General features: G+C 42.7%; 1 protein-coding gene across 1 annotated transcript; it reads right to left on the reverse strand.

Annotated features, from left to right (window-relative positions):
• CNR2 (cannabinoid receptor 2) lies at positions 1-16,107 on the reverse strand. The gene is made up of 2 exons (XM_065927775.1): positions 16,024-16,107; positions 1-1,116 (listed from the first exon to the last, which is right to left on the reverse strand). Exon 2 carries the CDS (start codon positions 1,069-1,071, stop codon positions 1-3), a length of 1,071 nt encoding a protein of 356 aa, XP_065783847.1. The 5' UTR covers positions 1,072-1,116; positions 16,024-16,107.
• Positions 16,108-19,531: the final 3,424 nt, after the last annotated feature.

A 19,531-nucleotide genomic window follows, 5' to 3' on the forward strand; every position in this document is an offset into this window, starting at 1 on the left:
TCAGGATAGCTCTCTGGAATCTAGCCCCGGAGTGGTTTTCACATCAGCCTCTGTCTCAGTGACTGAGGACCTGGGGATTTCTCCTTTTCCTTCTGGCCCGAGGCCCCTCACGCACTTCTTCCAGTGGGCCAGACGGTGGTGGGCAGAGGACCGGATCTCCCCACTCCGCAGGGCATAGATAATGGGGTTGACCATGGAGTTGACAAGGCAGAGCAAGGAGCAGAAGGCGAAGACCTTCCTGACCTGGTCGCTTAGCCTGGCAGCCAGGCTGTAGACCATGAGAGCCAGTACCGGGAACCAGAATATGAAGAGCACAGCCAGGAGCATCCCCAGGGTCTTGGCCAACCGCACATCCAACCTCATCCGGGCCATTCCAGACAGATGTCTGTCCCGGCGCTCAGCCAAGCTGGCTACGTGCTGGTGGGCCTTCCACAGGACGTGTGTGTAGGTGTAGATGATGCCCGAGAAGAGGACGGCAATCAACAGGAGCCAGCTCAGCAGATAGTCATTGGGGATCAGGGGGAAAAGCTCAGAGCAGGGCCTGGGACAGCAGGTCCATCCCATGAGGGGCAGGTAGGACACCAGTGCGGCGAGCACCCACATGATGCCCAGGGTCACCAGTGCCCTCCTGCGGGTGAGTAGAGCTTTGTAGTTAGGCGGGTAGCGCAGACAGAGGTAGCGGTCGATGGCAGTCAGCAGCAGGCTTCCTAGGGAGGCCGTGAAGGTCAGAGTCACGCTGCCGATCTTCAGCAGGAAGACAGCTTTGGAATCCACGCCATCGAAGACGTGGAAATGTATAAAGCTGGAGGCAAAGACCACACTGGCCAGAAAGTCGGCCCCAGCCAAGCTGCCAATGAACAGGTAGGAGGGCTTCTTGCGGAGCCGGTGTGAGGAAGCGATGAGGTAGAGAACAACCAGGTTCTCCAGAGCACTCAGCAGGCCCAGGAGGGTGCACAGCACTGCGATAGCTATCTTTTGGGGACCGCTTAGGATCATGTACTCCTTCATGGGGTTGAAATTCAAGCCATCGATGGAGCCATTGGCTGCCTCTATCTTCCGGCATATCTCCATGGGATGGGTCCCTGGGCTTCTGCTGGGCTTGCCAAGAAGTCTTTGCTGTAGCACAAAAAGAAGAGATGAGCCTTTTTTAATCAGTGCAATGACCTCACATGATCACTGACTCTAGCCAAACTCTTCACCCGTGTGGCTGGATCATATTTGCTGCTCTCTGCGGCATCCCTAGTGTCTCAGATCATAAAGAATCTGCCCGCTGGAGAAGGAAGTGGCAACCCACTCCAGTATTCTTGCCTGTAAGGGTCCATGGACAGAGGAGCCTGACGGGCTGCAGTCCATGGGGTTACATGACTGAGCATGTGTGCACGAGGGTGGTGGGAGATGGGTTGGTAGCAATAAAGTGGTAGAACTAAAAAAAAAAAAAAAAAAACTGCCTGTGATGCAGGAGACCTAGGTTCCGTCCCTGGATGGGGAAGATCCCCTGGAGAAGAGCAAGGCAACTCACTCCAGTATTCTTGCCTGGAGAATCCCATGGACAGAGGCGCCTGGCAGGCTACAGTCCACAGGCTTGCAAAGAGTCGGACACGACTTTGTGGCCCACACTTTCACTTTGTCACTTTCTCTCTATTTTACCCTTTCTCCATCCTAGTGAGGATGTACTAGGTCTATACTGGTTGTCTTAGGAGAGGCATGTGGGAATTCAAGACGTTGAAAAAGTGAAAAAAGTGGTCAGTCATGTATGACTCTTTGCGACCCCATGGACTGTAACCTACCAGAGTCCTGTCCATGGGATTTTCCAGGCAAGAGTATTCCAGGCAAGGTTGCCATTGCCTTCTCCAGGGGATCTTCCCCACCCAGGGATCAAACCCAGGTCTCCCGCATTGCAGGCAGGCGCTTTAGCGTCTGAGCCACCAGGAAAGTACATCAAGAAGCCAAGGTGGCCTGCAAACCATATGATCTCATATATATGTGGAACTAAAAAAAAAAACCCCAAAACTAATTCAAAGATATACAGAGACTAGCTTGGTGGTTGCCAGAAGCAGGGATTGGTGGGAGGGTGGTGTGGATGAAATGCCTGAAGGTAGTCAAAGGTACAAGCTTTCAATTATAAAAAGGTCTTGGGGATAGTTACTAATACTGTATTTGAAAGTTGCTAAGAGAATAGATCTTGAAATTGCTCATCATAAGAAAAAAATTGCAACTGTGTAATAATGGATGTTAATGATTTATTATGGTGATCATTTCCTAATACGTACAAATATCAAATCATTATGTTGTACACATGGAAACAGTATTATGTCACATGAGAATTATACCTCAATAAAGTAAAATAAGAAATAAAAGTGACCTGCAAGCTTTTTGGCTTTAAGCAAAAAACTACGCTAAAGACTTCATTTTGAAAGTATGGAACTCTTCTAAGGGTCAGAAACTGAAAGGAGGGCTTCCCTGGCGGTTCAGTGGTAAAGAACCCGCCTGCCAATGCCGGAGACACGGATTCAATCCCTGATCTGGGAAGATCCCCCATGCTGGGGAGTAGCTAACCCTATGGTCCACAACTAGAGCCTGTGCTCTAGAGCCTGCGAGCTACAACTGCTGAAGCCTGCGTGCCCTAGAGCCCATGCTCCACAGCAAGAGAAGCCGCCGCACTGAAAAGCCCATGCACTGAAACTAGAGAGTAGCCCCATTCTCCACAACTAGAGGAAAGCCTGCAGAGCAATGAAGACCCAGAAGAACCAAAAATAAATAAAGTTATATTAAAAAAAACTGAAAGGAAATCAAAACCAAGAAAAAAAATGGAATCCAGAGTGATAAAGTGGAGGGTATTTTGCATTTGTGTTTTATTTTGTTTTGTTTGCCAGTTTTGGTAAGTAAGATGCTGAAGGTTTAACAACATTTTAGGGATGGTTGGACAAGACTTGGGTTTCACACCAGTAGAAATGCCAGATAAAATATAGGAGTCCAGATAAATTTGAATGTCAGATAATGAATCATCTTTAGTATAAGTATGTCCTAAGTATTGAGAAAAACAAACAGGGCACCCGAATATTGTAAGGGACATTATTAGAAAGCAAATTTTGAATTTCTCTAGAGGGATATACTCTCTTATCCAGGTCACACAAAATTTCCACATATAAAGGCCCAAGGAATTTGAGCTCATGATGCAGAATTACAAAATGCACAAGTAAATATGAAGAAGAGTTAGCAGAAATGTCATACAGTAGAATTAGACTTCCAAGAACTTCATATAACTCTTTGGTTTATGTTATAGAATATATATAAGCTTTTTCTTTTTCTTGAAGCACGAGATCTTAGTTCTTGGACCAGGGATCGAACCCATACCTCCTGCACTGGAAGCATGGAATCTTAACCACTGGACTGCCAGGGAAATCTGAATATGTTTAACATGACTAAACAATAAGGAATCAAAACCATGATTACTTAATGAAAGGCTAGGCAGATTTGAAGAAGAATCAAGTAGAATTTCTGGAAGTGAAAAATGAAGTCATTGAAAACAGAAAGCCTTAAGAGGAGGTGAAAGATCAGAAGAGATTAGCCAGCCAAAAAGCTCTGATCTAGAAAGTGGATCTGAGGAAATTTCTCAAAAGGCTGCACAAGGAGATAGAGAGATGAGAAATATGGAAGAATGGTTAAGAGACAGGAAGGAGCGAAAGAAAAGTTTTAAAATATAGCTAATTGGAGTTTCAGAAGAGAAGAATAGAAATTGGTGGAGGGCTTTGGGAAGGTCATAGTCAAAGAGATGCTAGTGGAGAATTGCCCAAAATTCTCCTGGACAGTGAGCTTCAAGCAGGTTTTTTTTTTTTTTTTCAAACTGTAGTTGATTTACAATGTTGTGTTAGTTCCAGGTGTACAACAAAGTGATTAAGTGTATATATGTGTGTATAATTTTTTTCCAGATTCTTTTTATATTATTATTCTATAATATAATATATTGTATTATATAATATATAATTTTTTCCAGATTCTTTTCCATTATAGGTTATTATAGAATATTGAATATACTTGCCTATGCTATACAATGAAAAAAGAAAAAGAAGTGCCAGTTGCTCAGTCCTGTCCTGATTCTTTGTGACCCCATGGACTGTAGCCTGCCAGGTTCCTCTGTCCATGGAATTCTCCAGGCAAGAATTCTGGACTGGGTTGCCATGCCTTTCTCCAGGAAATAAATAAATAAAAGTCAATAGTCTTTTACAATAAAACTTCAGAATACCAAAGACAAAGAGAAAAAAATTAAAAACAATCAGAGATAAAAAAACACAATACCTGCAAAGGAATCACAATGAAATTTAAAAGCAGATTGGCCAAAAGAGCAATAATGATAGCCAGAAGATAGATGGCAAAAAGCTAGCTGTCACTCAAAATAATACAAACAGAGTTATTCACTAACAGAACTTCAGTGAAGGAAGTCTAAAGGATATGCCATCAGAAGATGGAAATTCTCCACAGAGGGAAGGACAGAAAGACAAGAAGGAATTGTGAACAAATAAGTGGATAAATGTATGAGTAAATAAAAACAAATGTCTGTATAAAGCAATAATAATATAATAATAATAGTGACTGAGACTGATTTGGAGGGTATAAAAACAGTGTAAGTAAAATTGTGAATGACAGTAATGTAAGCATAGAGAGAGGAATAGAGTTGAAGCTTTATTTAGGAAGTGAGTAACGGTATTGAACTGCGGTGCTGGAGAAGACTCTTGAGAGTCTGTTGAACGGCAAGGAGATCCAACCAGTCAATCCTAAAGGAAATCAATTCTGAATATTCATTATAAGGACTGGAGCTGAAGCTGAAGCTCCAATACTTTGGCCACCTGATGCGAAGAGCCAACTCGTTGGAAAAGACCCTGATGATGGGAAAGATTGAAGGCAGGAGGAGAAGGGGACGACAGAGGATGAGATGGTCGGATGGCATCACTGACTCAATGGACATGAATTTGAGCAAGTTTCAGGGGATGGCAAAGGACAGAGAAGCCTGGCATGCTGCATTCCATGGGGTCACAAAGAGGCGGATACGACTGAGTGACTGAACAACAACAAACGGAAATGATCTAATTTAGACTTTTAAAAATCAGGCATCAGGACTTCACTGGTGGTTCACCTTCCAATGAAGGGGGGCAGGTTCAATCCCTTGTTGGGAAGCTAAGATCCCACAAGCTTCATCTGCCAAAAGGCCAGACATAAACAATAGAAGCAACATTGTAACAAGTTCAATAGAGACTTTTTAAATGGTCCAATAAACTTTAAAAAAAATCAGGCATCATCATGGCAACTAAAAATGGTCACTTACCAAGAGCATTGCCAGTGAATGAACAGCAAAGGCATTTGCCATCTGCCTCTACAATTGAACCCCTGCTGCTATAGCTGTTGACCTTCAACAGCCCCTGAGGGAGCTCAGGGTGAAGTGAGGCGCTCTGTGCTCCAGGGAATCTGGTGGGACAGGTCTTTAGATAGTTGGATGTTTTTAGGAATGGATTTTATGATCTCAATCCTTGCATCTCCTCTTATCTAGGGAAGCACTAAATCCCTTCATGGTGACATCAGATAGATCCTCATAGCTAACAAAAAACCTTTTGCAAAATGAGTGCTTCATGGTATTGAACTCCTCCTTCTCTAGAACCTAACTCGGCTTTGAATCTAGTGATGTCTCAGCGATTAGTTTGGTGGCTCAGAGGTTAAAGCGATTGCCTCCAATGCGGGAGACCTGGGTTCGATCCCTGGGTCTGGAAGATCCCCCGGAGAAGGAAATGGCAACCCACTCCAGTATTCTTGCCTGGAGAATCCCATGGACCGAGGAGCCTGGTAGACTTGAGTCCATGGGGTCGCAAAGAGTCGGACACGACTGAGCGACTTCACTTTCACTTTCTCCAGAACCTTATATATTGCCTTTCCCCCACTGCCGCTTTGGAGAAGTCTCTCAGAGCTATCTGAGATGCTGCCTCCTGGGCTGCAGTCCTCATTTTGTCCCAAATAAAACTTAACTTGCAACTCTCAAGATGTACGTCTCTTTTAGTGAACAGTTATGGCGACCACGAAGGGACCCAGAGTGGACTTCCTTCCTGGACTCTACCAGGAACCCGAGTTTTGGTAGCAGCTGCGGCCCGTTGCGTCCATCCGCCTCCTCGGGGAGCGTAGACGAATTTAGGCAAGTCTCTACTAGTTCTCAAATCTCCTGTTTTGGTTGAGATTCTGAGTTTTATTTGGCCGTGGAGGAGGTTACCTGCCCCCTTCCAGTAGGAAAGATACTGGCAGGGGGCCCGGGTGGAACATCTGGGGCATATCCACTCATGTTCTAGACACGAGTGGGGCTTGGATGAAAGATACCGAGAAATCCCCACCCAGGCAAAAGATACCGGGTGGGGGCCTGGCTGAAACATGCCGGGGGAATTACCCACCCAGTGGAAAGGTACTGGGTAGAGGGGCTCAACTGGGGGAAAAAATCCAGGAACACCTAGGACTCGGCTGAAAGACGCTGAGGTTGCCCCATTGTAGGGGACTGAATGGTCTTAGCTAAGTGGTTAAGTAAGAGGCTGATCTGACACTTTTCCTCAGTTCGACTGCCATTATAGAATTTGTCAGGATAAAAATGAGGAGACTACATGAGAGTTTTGCTCCGAAGAAAAGGGACAAGACTCCTCCCGGCCAGTTTCGGTTTTCTCAGGTGACTGAGAAATTTACGGGAGTGGTGGAGGCCTAGTCCTCATACTGTGCAGTGGTCCCATAGGGAAATCCACTCGTTAATTAAAATACTTGCTCATCTGGGGGGCACACAGAAGAACTGGCCATTCAGCGACCTGAACAGCCACGGTGGTCTTAGATTGCCGGAGGCAGAATCCAAGACACGAGCTGAAACGGCTCTGGGGTGACTCCTGGAGGAGTTAAGCTTACAAGCAGCACATGGGCCCACTACCCAAGTTTGCCAGTGATTTTTATCCCTGATAAATTCAGCTTAAAATGGGAAATGGAATCTCTCAAAAACAGAAACAGAGGGGTGTTAGAAAACCAGCCTCTGACTAACACTCCAGCCAGATTCATGTACAATTCCTACGGAGGTCATACTTGCAAGTACCTAGTTAATTAAAAAAAATTATACTAAAAGAGATCTCAACCTAAAATGGCCCAATTGGGGTTCTTTTGATATTTCAAAATTGATATTTTTGCATGCACAATTAGAAAAGGCTGGCCAGGCTTACTTTGACTGGTATCTAGAAGCATCTAAAAGAGGAAATGATAGAGTAACTTCTTCACAGGAAACCAACAAGAAATTGCTTGAAACTATCAGAACTGAAAAAGGCTGCTAGCCCTGACTCGGCCAGGCCGCAGGTCTAGTGTAACTGCGAAGTCACGTTTGGCATTTATGCCATTTGGCTTTTGATTTCTGGGCATCTCTTTGCCTTTTGTTTCAGAGTGTGACTCCTGGCAGGTGAAGTTCTGGTTTGGTTTGGTTTGAGTGTGCAGACATGTGGTACATACTGCTCCAGCTAATACGGGAATTGCTCACTCTAAGGTTCCACACTCCCCCTGGGAACCCCTTGGAAAGACAAAATTTTTTTTGACTAGTCAATCTATAGCTATAACAAGAAAAATGTCCTAAAAATATTAGATCTTTATTGACAATAGGATAGGAAAATGAACTAAGGTTCCCTTATGTCCAGGACTTCCTCCTATAATCAACAGCCTGGGGCTGATCAAACTAAGACCTCCACTTCCCTAGAGGGACAATCCCTGCTGAGACCAATCTGCACTTGTTACAAGGGCCAATTTGGGCACTATCTGGTCTAAATTCTGGCTATAAAACTATGATCACAGAAAAATACTATTTTTGACAATGTGGTCACAATATTCTTTAGACTCCGGAGAAAACTTGAGGAAAAAAATTATCTTTTCAAGAATTCTTGCCCTGAGGAAATAACTTCTCCTATACCTTTAGACCAGAGCTCTCTGGATCACTCTAGACCATCTCTAATTTCTGAAACCAAAAGGGGAAAAAAAAAAAAATGGGAACAAAGCCTTTTAAAATCTTATTCCAACCATTTTTTTTTAAACAACTAGTATTCATAACTGAGTTTGGGAATTAAGCAGAGTATTTTCATTGTATGTAGGTTTAATATAAGTTAAATATTACTATATCTGTTACAAGTTTGTCAGCAAGGAAATTACCTTGAGTGAAGAAACTTCTAAAAAAATGTTAAGAATAATTATTCTTTAGGAATGTCTGTCTAAAATAGTCTCTCCAGATTGGGGTAACTTGAACTTCTAAGGGTTGTGCTAAATTAAGTGTTGGAAGCGTATTGAATAGCTAAGTCATTTCCAAATAAAATAAGATTTTGAAACATTTACAACTGAACACTAATTTCTTCTTACAGAGAAACTAAAGAGTTCTGGGATTAAAAATGAATGATGTTTGGGGCCATCCTAAAATGCTCTCTCTAAGAAAGCAAAAGTTTTAGAAATTATCACTGGTATTTATGGTCACCAATCTATAAAATGCTAATATAAAAGTCAATTCTTGGTTGCTTAAGGGAAGTAAGAAGTTCGTTTTCAGTAAAGAAGGTATGAGGAATGGAATTGCATTTTGTGAAGGGAAAAGGAAGTAAGTCTGACTTACAGGTGGCTTTTTAGGATGGAAGAACACAGTAATGGATACAGGAAGTGATAAGGTTTGTGAAAAGTGAGCCATGAAGAAAGAGTTTTGTACATAGTCAGGACTAAGTTTTTCTTTCTCTCTTAAATGATCTGTTCTAAAATCTTTTATCGTTACTTTGACTAAGTGACTAGCTATTGTTTCACAATGAAAATTCTATCTGACTGAGTTCTAAACCTTTTTGTTGACAAAACTTCCTAAATCATTCTAATGAAAAAGATTTCTAGCTAACTTCTGGATTCTTCAGAGGGCCCCTGAAACATCCCAAAGAGAGATATTACACTAATTTTGCTCATTTTGTATACAGAATTACATGGGGGAATGTTGTCAAGTGAGTAATAAGTCTCAGGTTATATTATATGGTAAATGTTACTAATATAGATACCCTAGAAACTGTATGGAGTTCCTAAAATTCTGATATGTTTGGGTAAAATGTTATCAGGCATAATTCTAGTTACTATCTCTATATTGTCATAGCATTAACCAAGTTTTGCCTCTTCAAGAAGATTTATAAAAAGGACTTTTGAATAAATACCAGTTTCTGAACTGAGTAAGGATTCTAATAGAAAACCTGCTGACTTCACAAAAGGACTGAATGAACTGGTAAATATGCTTATAACTTTTATGGTTTCTATCTGAAAAATTACTGATTTGAATCTGTGTTTTCCAGGTGTAAAAAAAAAAAATTTCCCTCAAACTAATTATGGCAGTAATTTGGTAAAGTTATATTTTATAAACAAATTGAAACATTTATCTTTTCTCTCTGTCTGAACCCTCCAGAGATTGGAAGCTCTTAGTTTCCAGTAACTTTATCAGATAAGTCAGGAAGGTTATCTCAATAACAGGTACAGAAATCTCAAGGGATTTTGGAGACCTTGAGAAGGGAGGAATTTACTTAGATCTGTTAGGCAAAATCTGTGATAAGCCTTTGGCATGACTTTCCTAGTCCTGAAAGATTTTATTTTAAAAGTTCAGTCTGAGACTATGAAAGTCTCAGCAAAGCAAAAAAGTCTATGATCAATTTTGGTTATATAAATCATGCCAAGTTTATTGAGACCAGACCTATATTACAAACAGGTCTTAATTAGGTTATATTTGGTAAAAATGATGGTGATTTTAGGGAGAAGGGGCTTCTTCCATGGTGGCTCAGATGGTAAAGTGTCTGCCTCCAATGTGGGAGACCCAGGTTCGATCCCTGGGTTGGGAAGATCCCCCTGGAGAAGGAAATGGCAACCCACTCCAGTACTCCTGCCTGAAAAATTTCATGGACAGAGGAGCCTGGCTACAGTCCTTGGGATCACAGAGTCAGACACGACTGAGTGACTTCACTTTCTTTCTTTAGGGAGAAAGAGATGTTTCAATGAATGTTAAATCCCCGTTTGTTAATGGAGGTCTGTACCTACTGAGACTCATTTCCTGGGTAGTTCTTTGCTGTTAGGGTATAGTAATGTAAAGTTTAACTGAATTATTGAAGGACACTCTAGGGCTGTTTCTGAAGCTTATCTCAGTAAGTAATCTGTCTCTGGATGAAGATCAGATGCCTCACACATGACCTGCAAACAAGACTGGAAGAAGACATAATTTAAGGTACTCTCTCTAACCTGGATGGAAGGACCTTTCTATCAGGTACTCTTAACTAGCTCATGCCTAATGAAATTGAAAGGAAACTGACTCAGGTTAACTCCCACTTCCAAAGGCCCCTAAGCTGGACTGGCCTATAGAGAGGCCTACTGACCTCAAACTCACCTTAAAACGATGCTCAAACAGAGAAAACTACACTACACCAGGACAAGAAGACGATGACATCAGAAGCAGACAGTTTGCCCAAGATGCTGACTTGTGTGATCATTTATAACGTTTTCTTGATTCCCTGGACTTATACCTATCAATCAAATGTTTTCTATCATGGTTTAAACTATGCTAGTTTAAAACTCAATCCAATTGTTGGTTTGTGGCCAATTACCCGTGCCTAGTACTCCTGGGTTCCCTTGGTGGATTTCTGTTCTCTAGGGCTCTGATTGGATACCCCCTAGGAAATTTATTTTAGATAAGTGTTCAGTCCTGTTCTATCTATTCATAATATTACTAGATGGGATCCTCTCACCTGGCCAATTAATAATACCTGCTCTGATGCTGGCCATAGATTTAAGTTTTCTCTTAGGGTCATTTAAACTCAATCGAGGGATCAGCTAAGTCTCAATAAAACATTAACTTCTCATCTATTAAGAGGAAAACTCCCACAATTATGGGGAGGATGTACATGGTTAATACCAGGCTATTGTCATTTAAGTTTAAAGGCTCCTCTATGTTGGGAATGGTTAAATCATACTAAAAATGATCAACCTTGTAATTATGAGACAAGGCTTGGTGCTTTATGAACTATGCCTCTTATTACCCTTAGAGAGTGATTAGTATGGAACTCAGTGGATTTGTGGCACTAATTTATGGCCTTGACATCTACAGGGATGGATACGAAGCTGTAGTCTGGAATTCCTATGAATTTAAGATCATACTTGTTAACAAATTAGAGGTAACCCCAACCAATCTATCATTGGTATGATCCCAGTGGGTCAAAGATCTGTATTCTACTAGTGTGACCATTTATCAGCTTTTGTATGTGTGTGTGTACCTTCAACAGGGTTGGAGGATGTAATTGATCATATCTAAGCCTTAACAACTTTCATAAGCTTTAAATGATAGTAATTGGGCTATTAGCCTATTGACTTCTGAGATCTCTATGATGAGAAAGGAAGTGCTACACAACCTCAAGGCCTTACAGCATCTCAGGGAGATGTCTATACTGTAATTCAAAGTGAATGCTGTATTTTCATACCTGGTAAATCCTTTCAATGTAACACATTTGATGACCCAAATGAAAAATCAGATTTCTGCTTTAAGAGACCCATTCCCTAGTCTTGACGATCTTAAAAAAAAAAAAGAAACTGGTTTGGTGTGGGAGACTCATGGCTAAAATATTTACTTTTAATTCCACTAATGTTATTAACTATACCATTTGTATTTTGCTTGTTTCACAAGATTATTATTTCTTGTATAATAAGTGTATGACTGAGCCTCCAATGAAAATGATGACTAGACTTGAAGCAGTTGATCAAATGTGTAGCTCAATATATGATCAATGATTGTAATAGTGTAACTCGAGCTATGAAAAGATGGAATGGGAGGAAATACTGTCTTGGACCATAACTAGAAGACAGGTGTCCAGAGATCTTTGACTATTAAGACCTAGTCCAGTAACAGCACATTGAATGTCTTATCAACAAACACCTTCTTCAGAACTGGGAACGAGCCTTCCTAGCAACACGGGACAAAATGGTCATGAAATGCCCCCCATAGTATGGTCAGATTTATGACCACAAGGGGGTCAGGTCAACTACAAATTGTCATTTACCAAGAGCATTGCCAGTGAATGAACAACAAAGGCATTTGCCACCTGCCTCTATGGAGACTGAACCCCTGCTGCTACAGCTGTTGACCTTCAACAGCCCCTGAGGGAGATCAGGGTGGGGTGAGGCGCTCTGTGCTCCAGGGAATCTGGTGGGACAGGCCTTTAGAGAGTTGGATGTTTTCAGGAATGGGTTTTATGATCTCCATCCTTGCATCTCCTCATATCTAGAGAAGCACTAAATTCCCACACAGTGACATCAGATCCTCATGATTAACAAAAAACCTTTTGTAGAAGGAGTACTTCATGCTATTCAACTGCCCCTTCACCAAAACCTTATATATTGGCTTTTCCCAACTGTGCCTTCGGAGCAGATTCTCAGAGCTATCTGAGATGCTGCCTCCTGGGCCGCAATCCTCATTTCCCTGCAAGTAGAACTTAACTTGCGACTCTCAAGTCGTACATCTTTTTTTACTCGGCAAGCTAAACATCCAACTCATGAAATTAGACAAAGAGCAACAGCAAAAATACAGAGAAGGTGGAAGGCAGAAATAATAAGAGCAGAAACTGATGACACTGTAAAGCAACTGAAAATAAGAAACTCTGACAAAGACCGAAACTAGTTCTTTGAGAAGATCATAAAACAGACAGACCTCAGGTAAGATTCCTCAAGATAAAGAAGAGAGCCTCCGAATAAGAAAAATGTCAGGCATGAAAGAAAATGGTCAATAATCCTTTGAACAGATGTTTAACCTCAACAGCATCCACAGAAAGGCAAGTTTCGCTACCATCAGATCAGCCAAAAAATGAACCTGACAACACTGAGTATTGGAGAGGTGTGGAAGGCAAATGGTCAGCGCTGTGATGGGGGGGGAGGGGGGAGTTGGCGCAAACACTGTGGTGAGCAGTTTCCCAAAATCTAATGAAGCTAAAGAGAGTCACTGCTCTGGATTGCACCAATTCCGCGCCTGAAAATGTTCAAGACTGTCAATTTCAGCATTTTTGAAATAGCAAAAAAAATCACCACCAACCACAAAAGTCCATCAACTGGAAAATACATAGCTAAGTTATAGTACATGCCTACAAAGAACTACATAAAGCAGTGAAAAATGAACTAGAACTAAACGCATCAACAGGGGTAAATCTTACCAACACAACTGGAGCCTGAAGTCCAATCCCTTGGGAGAATGTAGAAGTTTTGTAAAGCAGATAAAGGGAACTGGAAGATAATGGCAGAGGAGCTAGAGAAGTAGGAGGGAGGGCAGGATTTTTTCTGGACTAGACTAGAAATCAACACCTTCCCTGAGGCAAAGCGAAAAAGCGTGTTCCTCTCTGTAGATGTCTTGTGTATTCTTTACTGGCTGTTTTTCGGTCTCAAAACATTAAATAGTAAAACACTAAAAAGTAGTTATTCTTGAAAAGTGGGAAAGTAGCTACATTAAAACACAATAGTATTTTATAAAGTTTAAATATTTTACTTAACACTCAAAACAGAATTTATTATAATTTTTTGGCACCCATTTAAATTTTGTTCCCCCAGTGAGACCCTACTTCTGGTCCTGTTAGAGGTTCTCAGGGGGTGGGAGGTGGGACAAAAGATGTCTGTGGCTCTCTGAGCAGTGGTTTCCTGGTGTGTCTGAGTGGGAAGACCTTAGCCACATTTTCATATCTTCCCTCACAATAACCTCCAGGGTAGGTATGCTTATGCTCACTTTGTAGAGGAAGAAGACTTAGGAATGATAAACTGTTTGGGCAACCTGGACTCAATTTCCTTATTTATAAAATGCAAATAATGTTGGTAACCTTATTATAAAGATTTGGTGAATTAATACATAAAATAGGGGACTTTGCTTGTGACCCAGTGCTTAAGAATCTGCCTTGCAATGCAGGGGACGCAGGTTCGATTCCTGCCGAGGGGCAACTAAACCTGCAATGCAATGAAAGATCCTGTGTGCTGAAACTAAGACCCACTACAGGCTAGTAAATATTTTTTAAAAATATTTAGAAGTATAGAAGAGATCTCTATACTTTATTGAGTTGTTCCTAATTTGTAACCTGCTCAGTATGACTTAGTTATTTAAGTGTGAGAATTGGGGTTCACCAACTCAATGAACATGAGTTTGAACAGACTCCAGGAGATGGTGATGGACAGGGAAGCCTGGCATGCTGCAGTCCATGGGATCTCAAAGAATCTGACATGACTGAGCAACTGAACTGAACTGGGGTTCAACTCCAGTTGAACCATTGGCAGCCCCAGTTGGACTCAACTGTTTGCCTAACCATTCCTCAAATAGTTCTGCTCCAAACCCACACCCCGTGCTTTGGAGTCTTAATCACTGACCCTCCAGGGAAGTCCTAGCTCTGCTTTCTACCCTCCAGTGCCCCAGGGGTTCCTTTCCCGGTTCACCTTCCTTCTGGACTCATCTTTTATCTTGTGATGTCTTCTTCGAACCATAGTCACACACCACCCTCCCAGACTTACTCTGTGTATATTATAATCTGCTCTGATTAGTCTTTTCTCCAGCCAAATTAATAACTGCACCAACCAACATGCTATGCAATTTAACTTATACAAAATACTTTTTCTCCACCACCATCTAATGTAATCCATACAACCTCTGATAGAAGAATTGTAGTTACTGTTATTGCATAGATAATGGAGGCTCAGAGATGTTAAAGTACTTGGAGGAGGACAGTTTGTCGAGGTTAGAGCCTGAGCATTATTTCTGGGTCTTCAGTGCCTTACACAATGCCTGCTATGTGGTCGATGCTCAAAAACTTCTTAATGAATGCAACCCATTTGGATGGAAAGGGGCTGTCTCCAATGCAGTAGATCCCAAGTAAGAGTGTGAAGGGAAAGGGGAGCACATTGGGTAGGTTCTAATCCTAGCCCGGTGACCTTATTCAAGATCCTAATGCCTCTGTTTTCCCATTTTTCATCTGTAAGATGGGTTTTTTGTGAGGATTTAAGTAAATTAATAAAATATATGGAAGTGCTTATTATTATTATTATCTTCAAATGGGATAATTCAACCTGCTTGGTGAAGTTGTTAAGAATAATGTGCCTATTGGATACAGTGGAGTTTTTGGTAGATTTTACTTGAAAGAAGGTGAGTATAAACCAACTTGCGGTCGTCATTATAATGACGAGAATACTGCTGGAGTGTGAATCCAAAACAGATATAGCTTTTAAATTTTAAAGCATTTGGTAAACTGTGGCTGAGTTTTTTCTGTTGCCAATAGCAAACTGCTTTTCCATTTATGGAGAATTCATGCCTTTCAAGCATTTTAAATATGACAATATTTATAAATGTGTGGTTTGGAGGAATTGTTTAAATTCTTTTTCCTAATTTCCTTTCTCTTCAGAATAGATTCTTTCAATAAGTAATTTGTAGTAATGACTGTGTTGACTTCAATTTTGGAGTGTAGTAGCTATGTTAAAGATTAACTATTTGGTCTTATTGAAGCCAACACAGAACTTGCTGCTGTGTTTTTTCTTCAATGATAAATAAAACACTTACAGAAAAAAAAAAAAAAAGAATAATGTGCCTGGTGCATTGTAAGAGCTTAATGAGTGGCAGCTCTTATAACCCAGTGTTTGGGTTTGTTTGTTTGTTTTTTAATTTTTTTAGAGAGCAGAATGCTTTTTACCCTCAAAGGAACCCATATTCATAAGTCAGGTAAAAGCTGAATTCATGTTACCTATGTCCTCTCTTCCAGGCAGCCCAGATTCCTCTGTGGAGCCCTCAGGCTCCAAGGAACAGATAGAAAATCTCTCATTTAATACACCTCTATCATTTTACCATCAAGGAAACAGTCTAAGGTGGGGATATAATTTTCTAAGGTCACCTGACAAGTCAGCACCAGAATGGGAACTCGAGTGCACGTCCGCGTCCCCCAAACAGCAATCAAATCCCTCGTGCTGTGCGCGGAGAAGTGACCCTACCTGGAAAAGCTGGAGAGGAGTCCTTCCCTGGGACTGAGGCCCTTTGCTGAATGTTGCCAAGGCCACCCCTGAGTGAGACCGGAAATGGTGCCAGCCGAGTTCTCAGCCCTGGATTGAATGAGTGAAGAGACGTGTAAGCTTTTATCAGCTCCCACACCCCCATTCTGCCACTGCTGGGTGCTTCCTCCCCGCGCCCCTGCAGCTCCGGTCCAACCAACTCCCTTTCCCTCCAACTCTCTTCCCCTATTTCCCTTAGGAGACATCCCCCTCGCCCCCATTAGAGAATGGCTTACCCCACGCAGAGTCCAGCCTAGAAGGGGGATGTTCTGGTGGTGGTGGCCAGTATCCGTGCCTCACTCAGGCTTGGTGTGGCCACCACCTTATGGTTATGGTCCAAATTAAGTAAGGGCAGGAAATGCAGACTTCTAGATGGAGGACCCAACAAGAAAACATCCGACAACAGGGTGCACAGAGCCACAGGAAACCCAGTTCCCTGTCTGCCTCCCCTCTGAGCAGAGAGAAATCTCTTTTGGAGTCAGAGCTTCTGTCTTCTAGACCAGCCTTCCTCCAGGGCGAAGACTGGTCTGAAAGCCCCAGACAGACAGAGATGCTCAATGCTTTGCTGCACGACACCACTGTTCCAGTTCCACCTCTGCCATGGCGGGTCATGTGACTTTGGGCAAGTCCCTTCAACTTCCTGAGCCCCTCTTCTCATTTGTGAAATGACAATGACAAGACTTGTCTCATTCTCCTTGGGAAAACCAAACTGGCTGACGATCCCCGCTGCTCCGGCCACCCCCGCCCCACCCATGGCTTTTTAACCATGTCCATGGGGAGGTTATGATGGGGCACCAGTCCTTTCAAAGTGTAGCAGAGGCTTCACGTCTGTGTGTGTGTTAGGAGGAGGAAAGGGTTCTTTTTCTTCCTTTTTTTAAAATCAGCTGTGTCAGTGGAGTTCCAAATATTAGGTTTTGGTTTTCAAAACCATTTTGTGACCTGACCTTGAACATATGTAATACGAAAAGAGAAACCACCTGGTGTATCGCAGAAACCAACACAACATTGTAATTATCCTTCAGTTAAAAATAATAAAGGGGAAAAAAAGAAAGAGAAATAACCAACCAAGTGCTTTTCCCACCATAGAAGAATGCCAAAGCCCCCAAACTGCATGACTGTCTTTCCGCAGAGAGCATGCCCGCTCTGCAGTGGGTGTGCAGGACCTGGAGTTCGGACTCCTGCCGAGTGTCTGGGAAGAAAGCCTTGAGAGTCAGGAAGCTGCTCAGAAAAGATGCGCCCGGGGGTTTTTCTGACCCAAACTGAAAGTGTGAAGTGAAAGAACATCACCCACAGCTGGCTCCTCTCTATGCTACGCAGAGAGCCCAAAGGCACCGGGGATCACAGGTGAGGGAGCAGGCCCTGGCCTTTTGATGGTGGCTGCAGTGAGAAGCTGAGATTGTAGGCTGGCAGCACGCTTTTTTTTAAAAAAATGTCAGACCACACTCTACCACATGTAGGACCTTAGTTCCTTGACCAAGGATCGAACCCACACTCCCCGCACTGGAAGGCAGAGTCTTAACCACGGGCCCACTGGGGAAGGCCAGGAACCATCATTTTTTATCTCTGCCTGGGAATGAAGAGGCCTGGGTTCCAGTCCCTGTTCTGCTACCAAGTGACTTTGGGCAGGTCCTTTCTCCTATCTGGGTCTTTTCTCATCTTCAAAGCAAGTAGATTGCTGGGTCACTTCTTAGGTCTCCTCTGGGAAACTCACCATGTTGGATCCCAGTATCACACAGGTTTGGCAACCAGACCTCTCTGGATTCAACCAGCCCTGAATTCAATTCCAATTCTGTACCTGTGGGCTGTGTGATGTTGGGCAAGTTACTTCACCTTCCTGAGCCTCTGTAAACCAGGAGAAACACTACCCATATCACATCACTGTGCAATCAAGTAATAGAAATTTACAAAATATATGGTGGCTTATAGTATGTGTCTAATTAAAGGCAGGAAATAATAGTTTATAGAATTCTTACAGGAGTCTGGGCTTGTTCGACTTTTGTCTGAGAACATAGGCATCTAGAAACTTCTTCAGGACTTCCCTGATGGTTCAGTGGTTAAGAATCTGCCTGCCAATGCGGGGGACACGGGTTCAATCCCCAGTCCAGGAAGATCCCACATATTGTGGGGCAGCTAAGCCCATCACCACAATGAGAACCCCGAGCCCTGCGACAAAGATTAGCCCCTGCTCGCTGCAACTAGAGAAAGCCCATGAGCGGCAACGAAGTGCAGCCAAAAATAAATAAATAAATAAATAAATAAAATTTAAAAGAGGAAAGAAAGCTTTTCATTCATCCTTAGGGGACACTTTACACCATGAAGGCCAGATTATCTTTTTTTCTTCCCAAAAAGAAAAAAAAAAAAAAAAAAACCAACCTTATTTGAGCTGCATAAATGATCCATTACTAATAGATCAGAGTCAGGCTCTCTACTTGCTTCCCAGCTGGCTGGGCTCTTGGCACTATACCCAACCATGGGAAGAGTGTCATGGGGCCTTCCTAACCCCTTTCTTCTCCTAGCGTCCCTCTGTGCTTGGTAGCACTTGGTTGCAATTGCAACAGATTTTTCTGGAGTTTTGGACGGCTATATTCCTTTGCCCAAACTTATTTATTTTTTCAGGCCCTATATCAAAAGTCACCTCCTCCAGGAAGCATTCTTTGGTTTCTTCTTACCGGTCCACATGGATGAAACTCATTGAGTCCTACTGCATGGATCACTGTCTACCTTTCATTATTTGTGCCTATTCCTTGTATTGCTTCCTGGACTGTGAGTTTCTAATTTTGAGAATAGAATCTGGGTCAGGGAGCGGCAGCATCTTTGTATCCTATTCCCCCTTACACCAAGAAGAGTCTGCAGTAGATTCTTGGTGGAGATCTTCTCATGAAGGGCCTGAGCTAGGCAAAGCAGCCCTATGCAGATGGAACTCAGCCCACGTAAGCAGGGCAATTCGATGGCCCCCAAGCCACCGGTCCACATTCCAAAGCCACAGTAGATATTGCCCATTGCCCCCCGTCTTCCTGAGCCCTAAGCCTCACTGTCAGCTTCTCACCATAGTGCTTCTGGCCCACAGATCCAGACTTCCGGAAAGATGTGGGAACCATAAGCAGCAGGTCAAAAGCAGAAAGCTAACTAGAAGGTTGGTAACTGTCCAGGCTCTTTAACCTTATAAACAGACCACCAGGATAGTCATTCCTAAAATGGATTTGGCAGGGGAGGTGGGACAGCACGTGAAGGAAGGAACTTAGAGTTTCTCCAATGATATGAATCAGAGGAGAAGGTTGTTGATGGGAGGCAGAATATAGAAACTGCTCTAGGACTCCCCTGGAGGTCCAGTAGTTAAAAATCTGCCTGCCAATGCAGGGTAGTTGGGTTCAATCCCTGGTCCGGGAAGATTCCACATGGCCTGGGACAACTAAGCCACAACTACCGAGGCCCGAGTGCTGCAACTACTAAA

Source organism: Muntiacus reevesi, chromosome 3 (assembly GCF_963930625.1).
Source record: "Muntiacus reevesi chromosome 3, mMunRee1.1, whole genome shotgun sequence".
NCBI lineage: Eukaryota > Metazoa > Chordata > Mammalia > Artiodactyla > Cervidae > Muntiacus > Muntiacus reevesi.

What these genes read in the sequence shown, in the direction of transcription:
- CNR2 (XM_065927775.1), bottom strand. Translation starts at nt 1,071, where the DNA reads ATGGAGATATGCCGGAAGATAGAGGCAGCCAATGGCTCCATCGATGGC.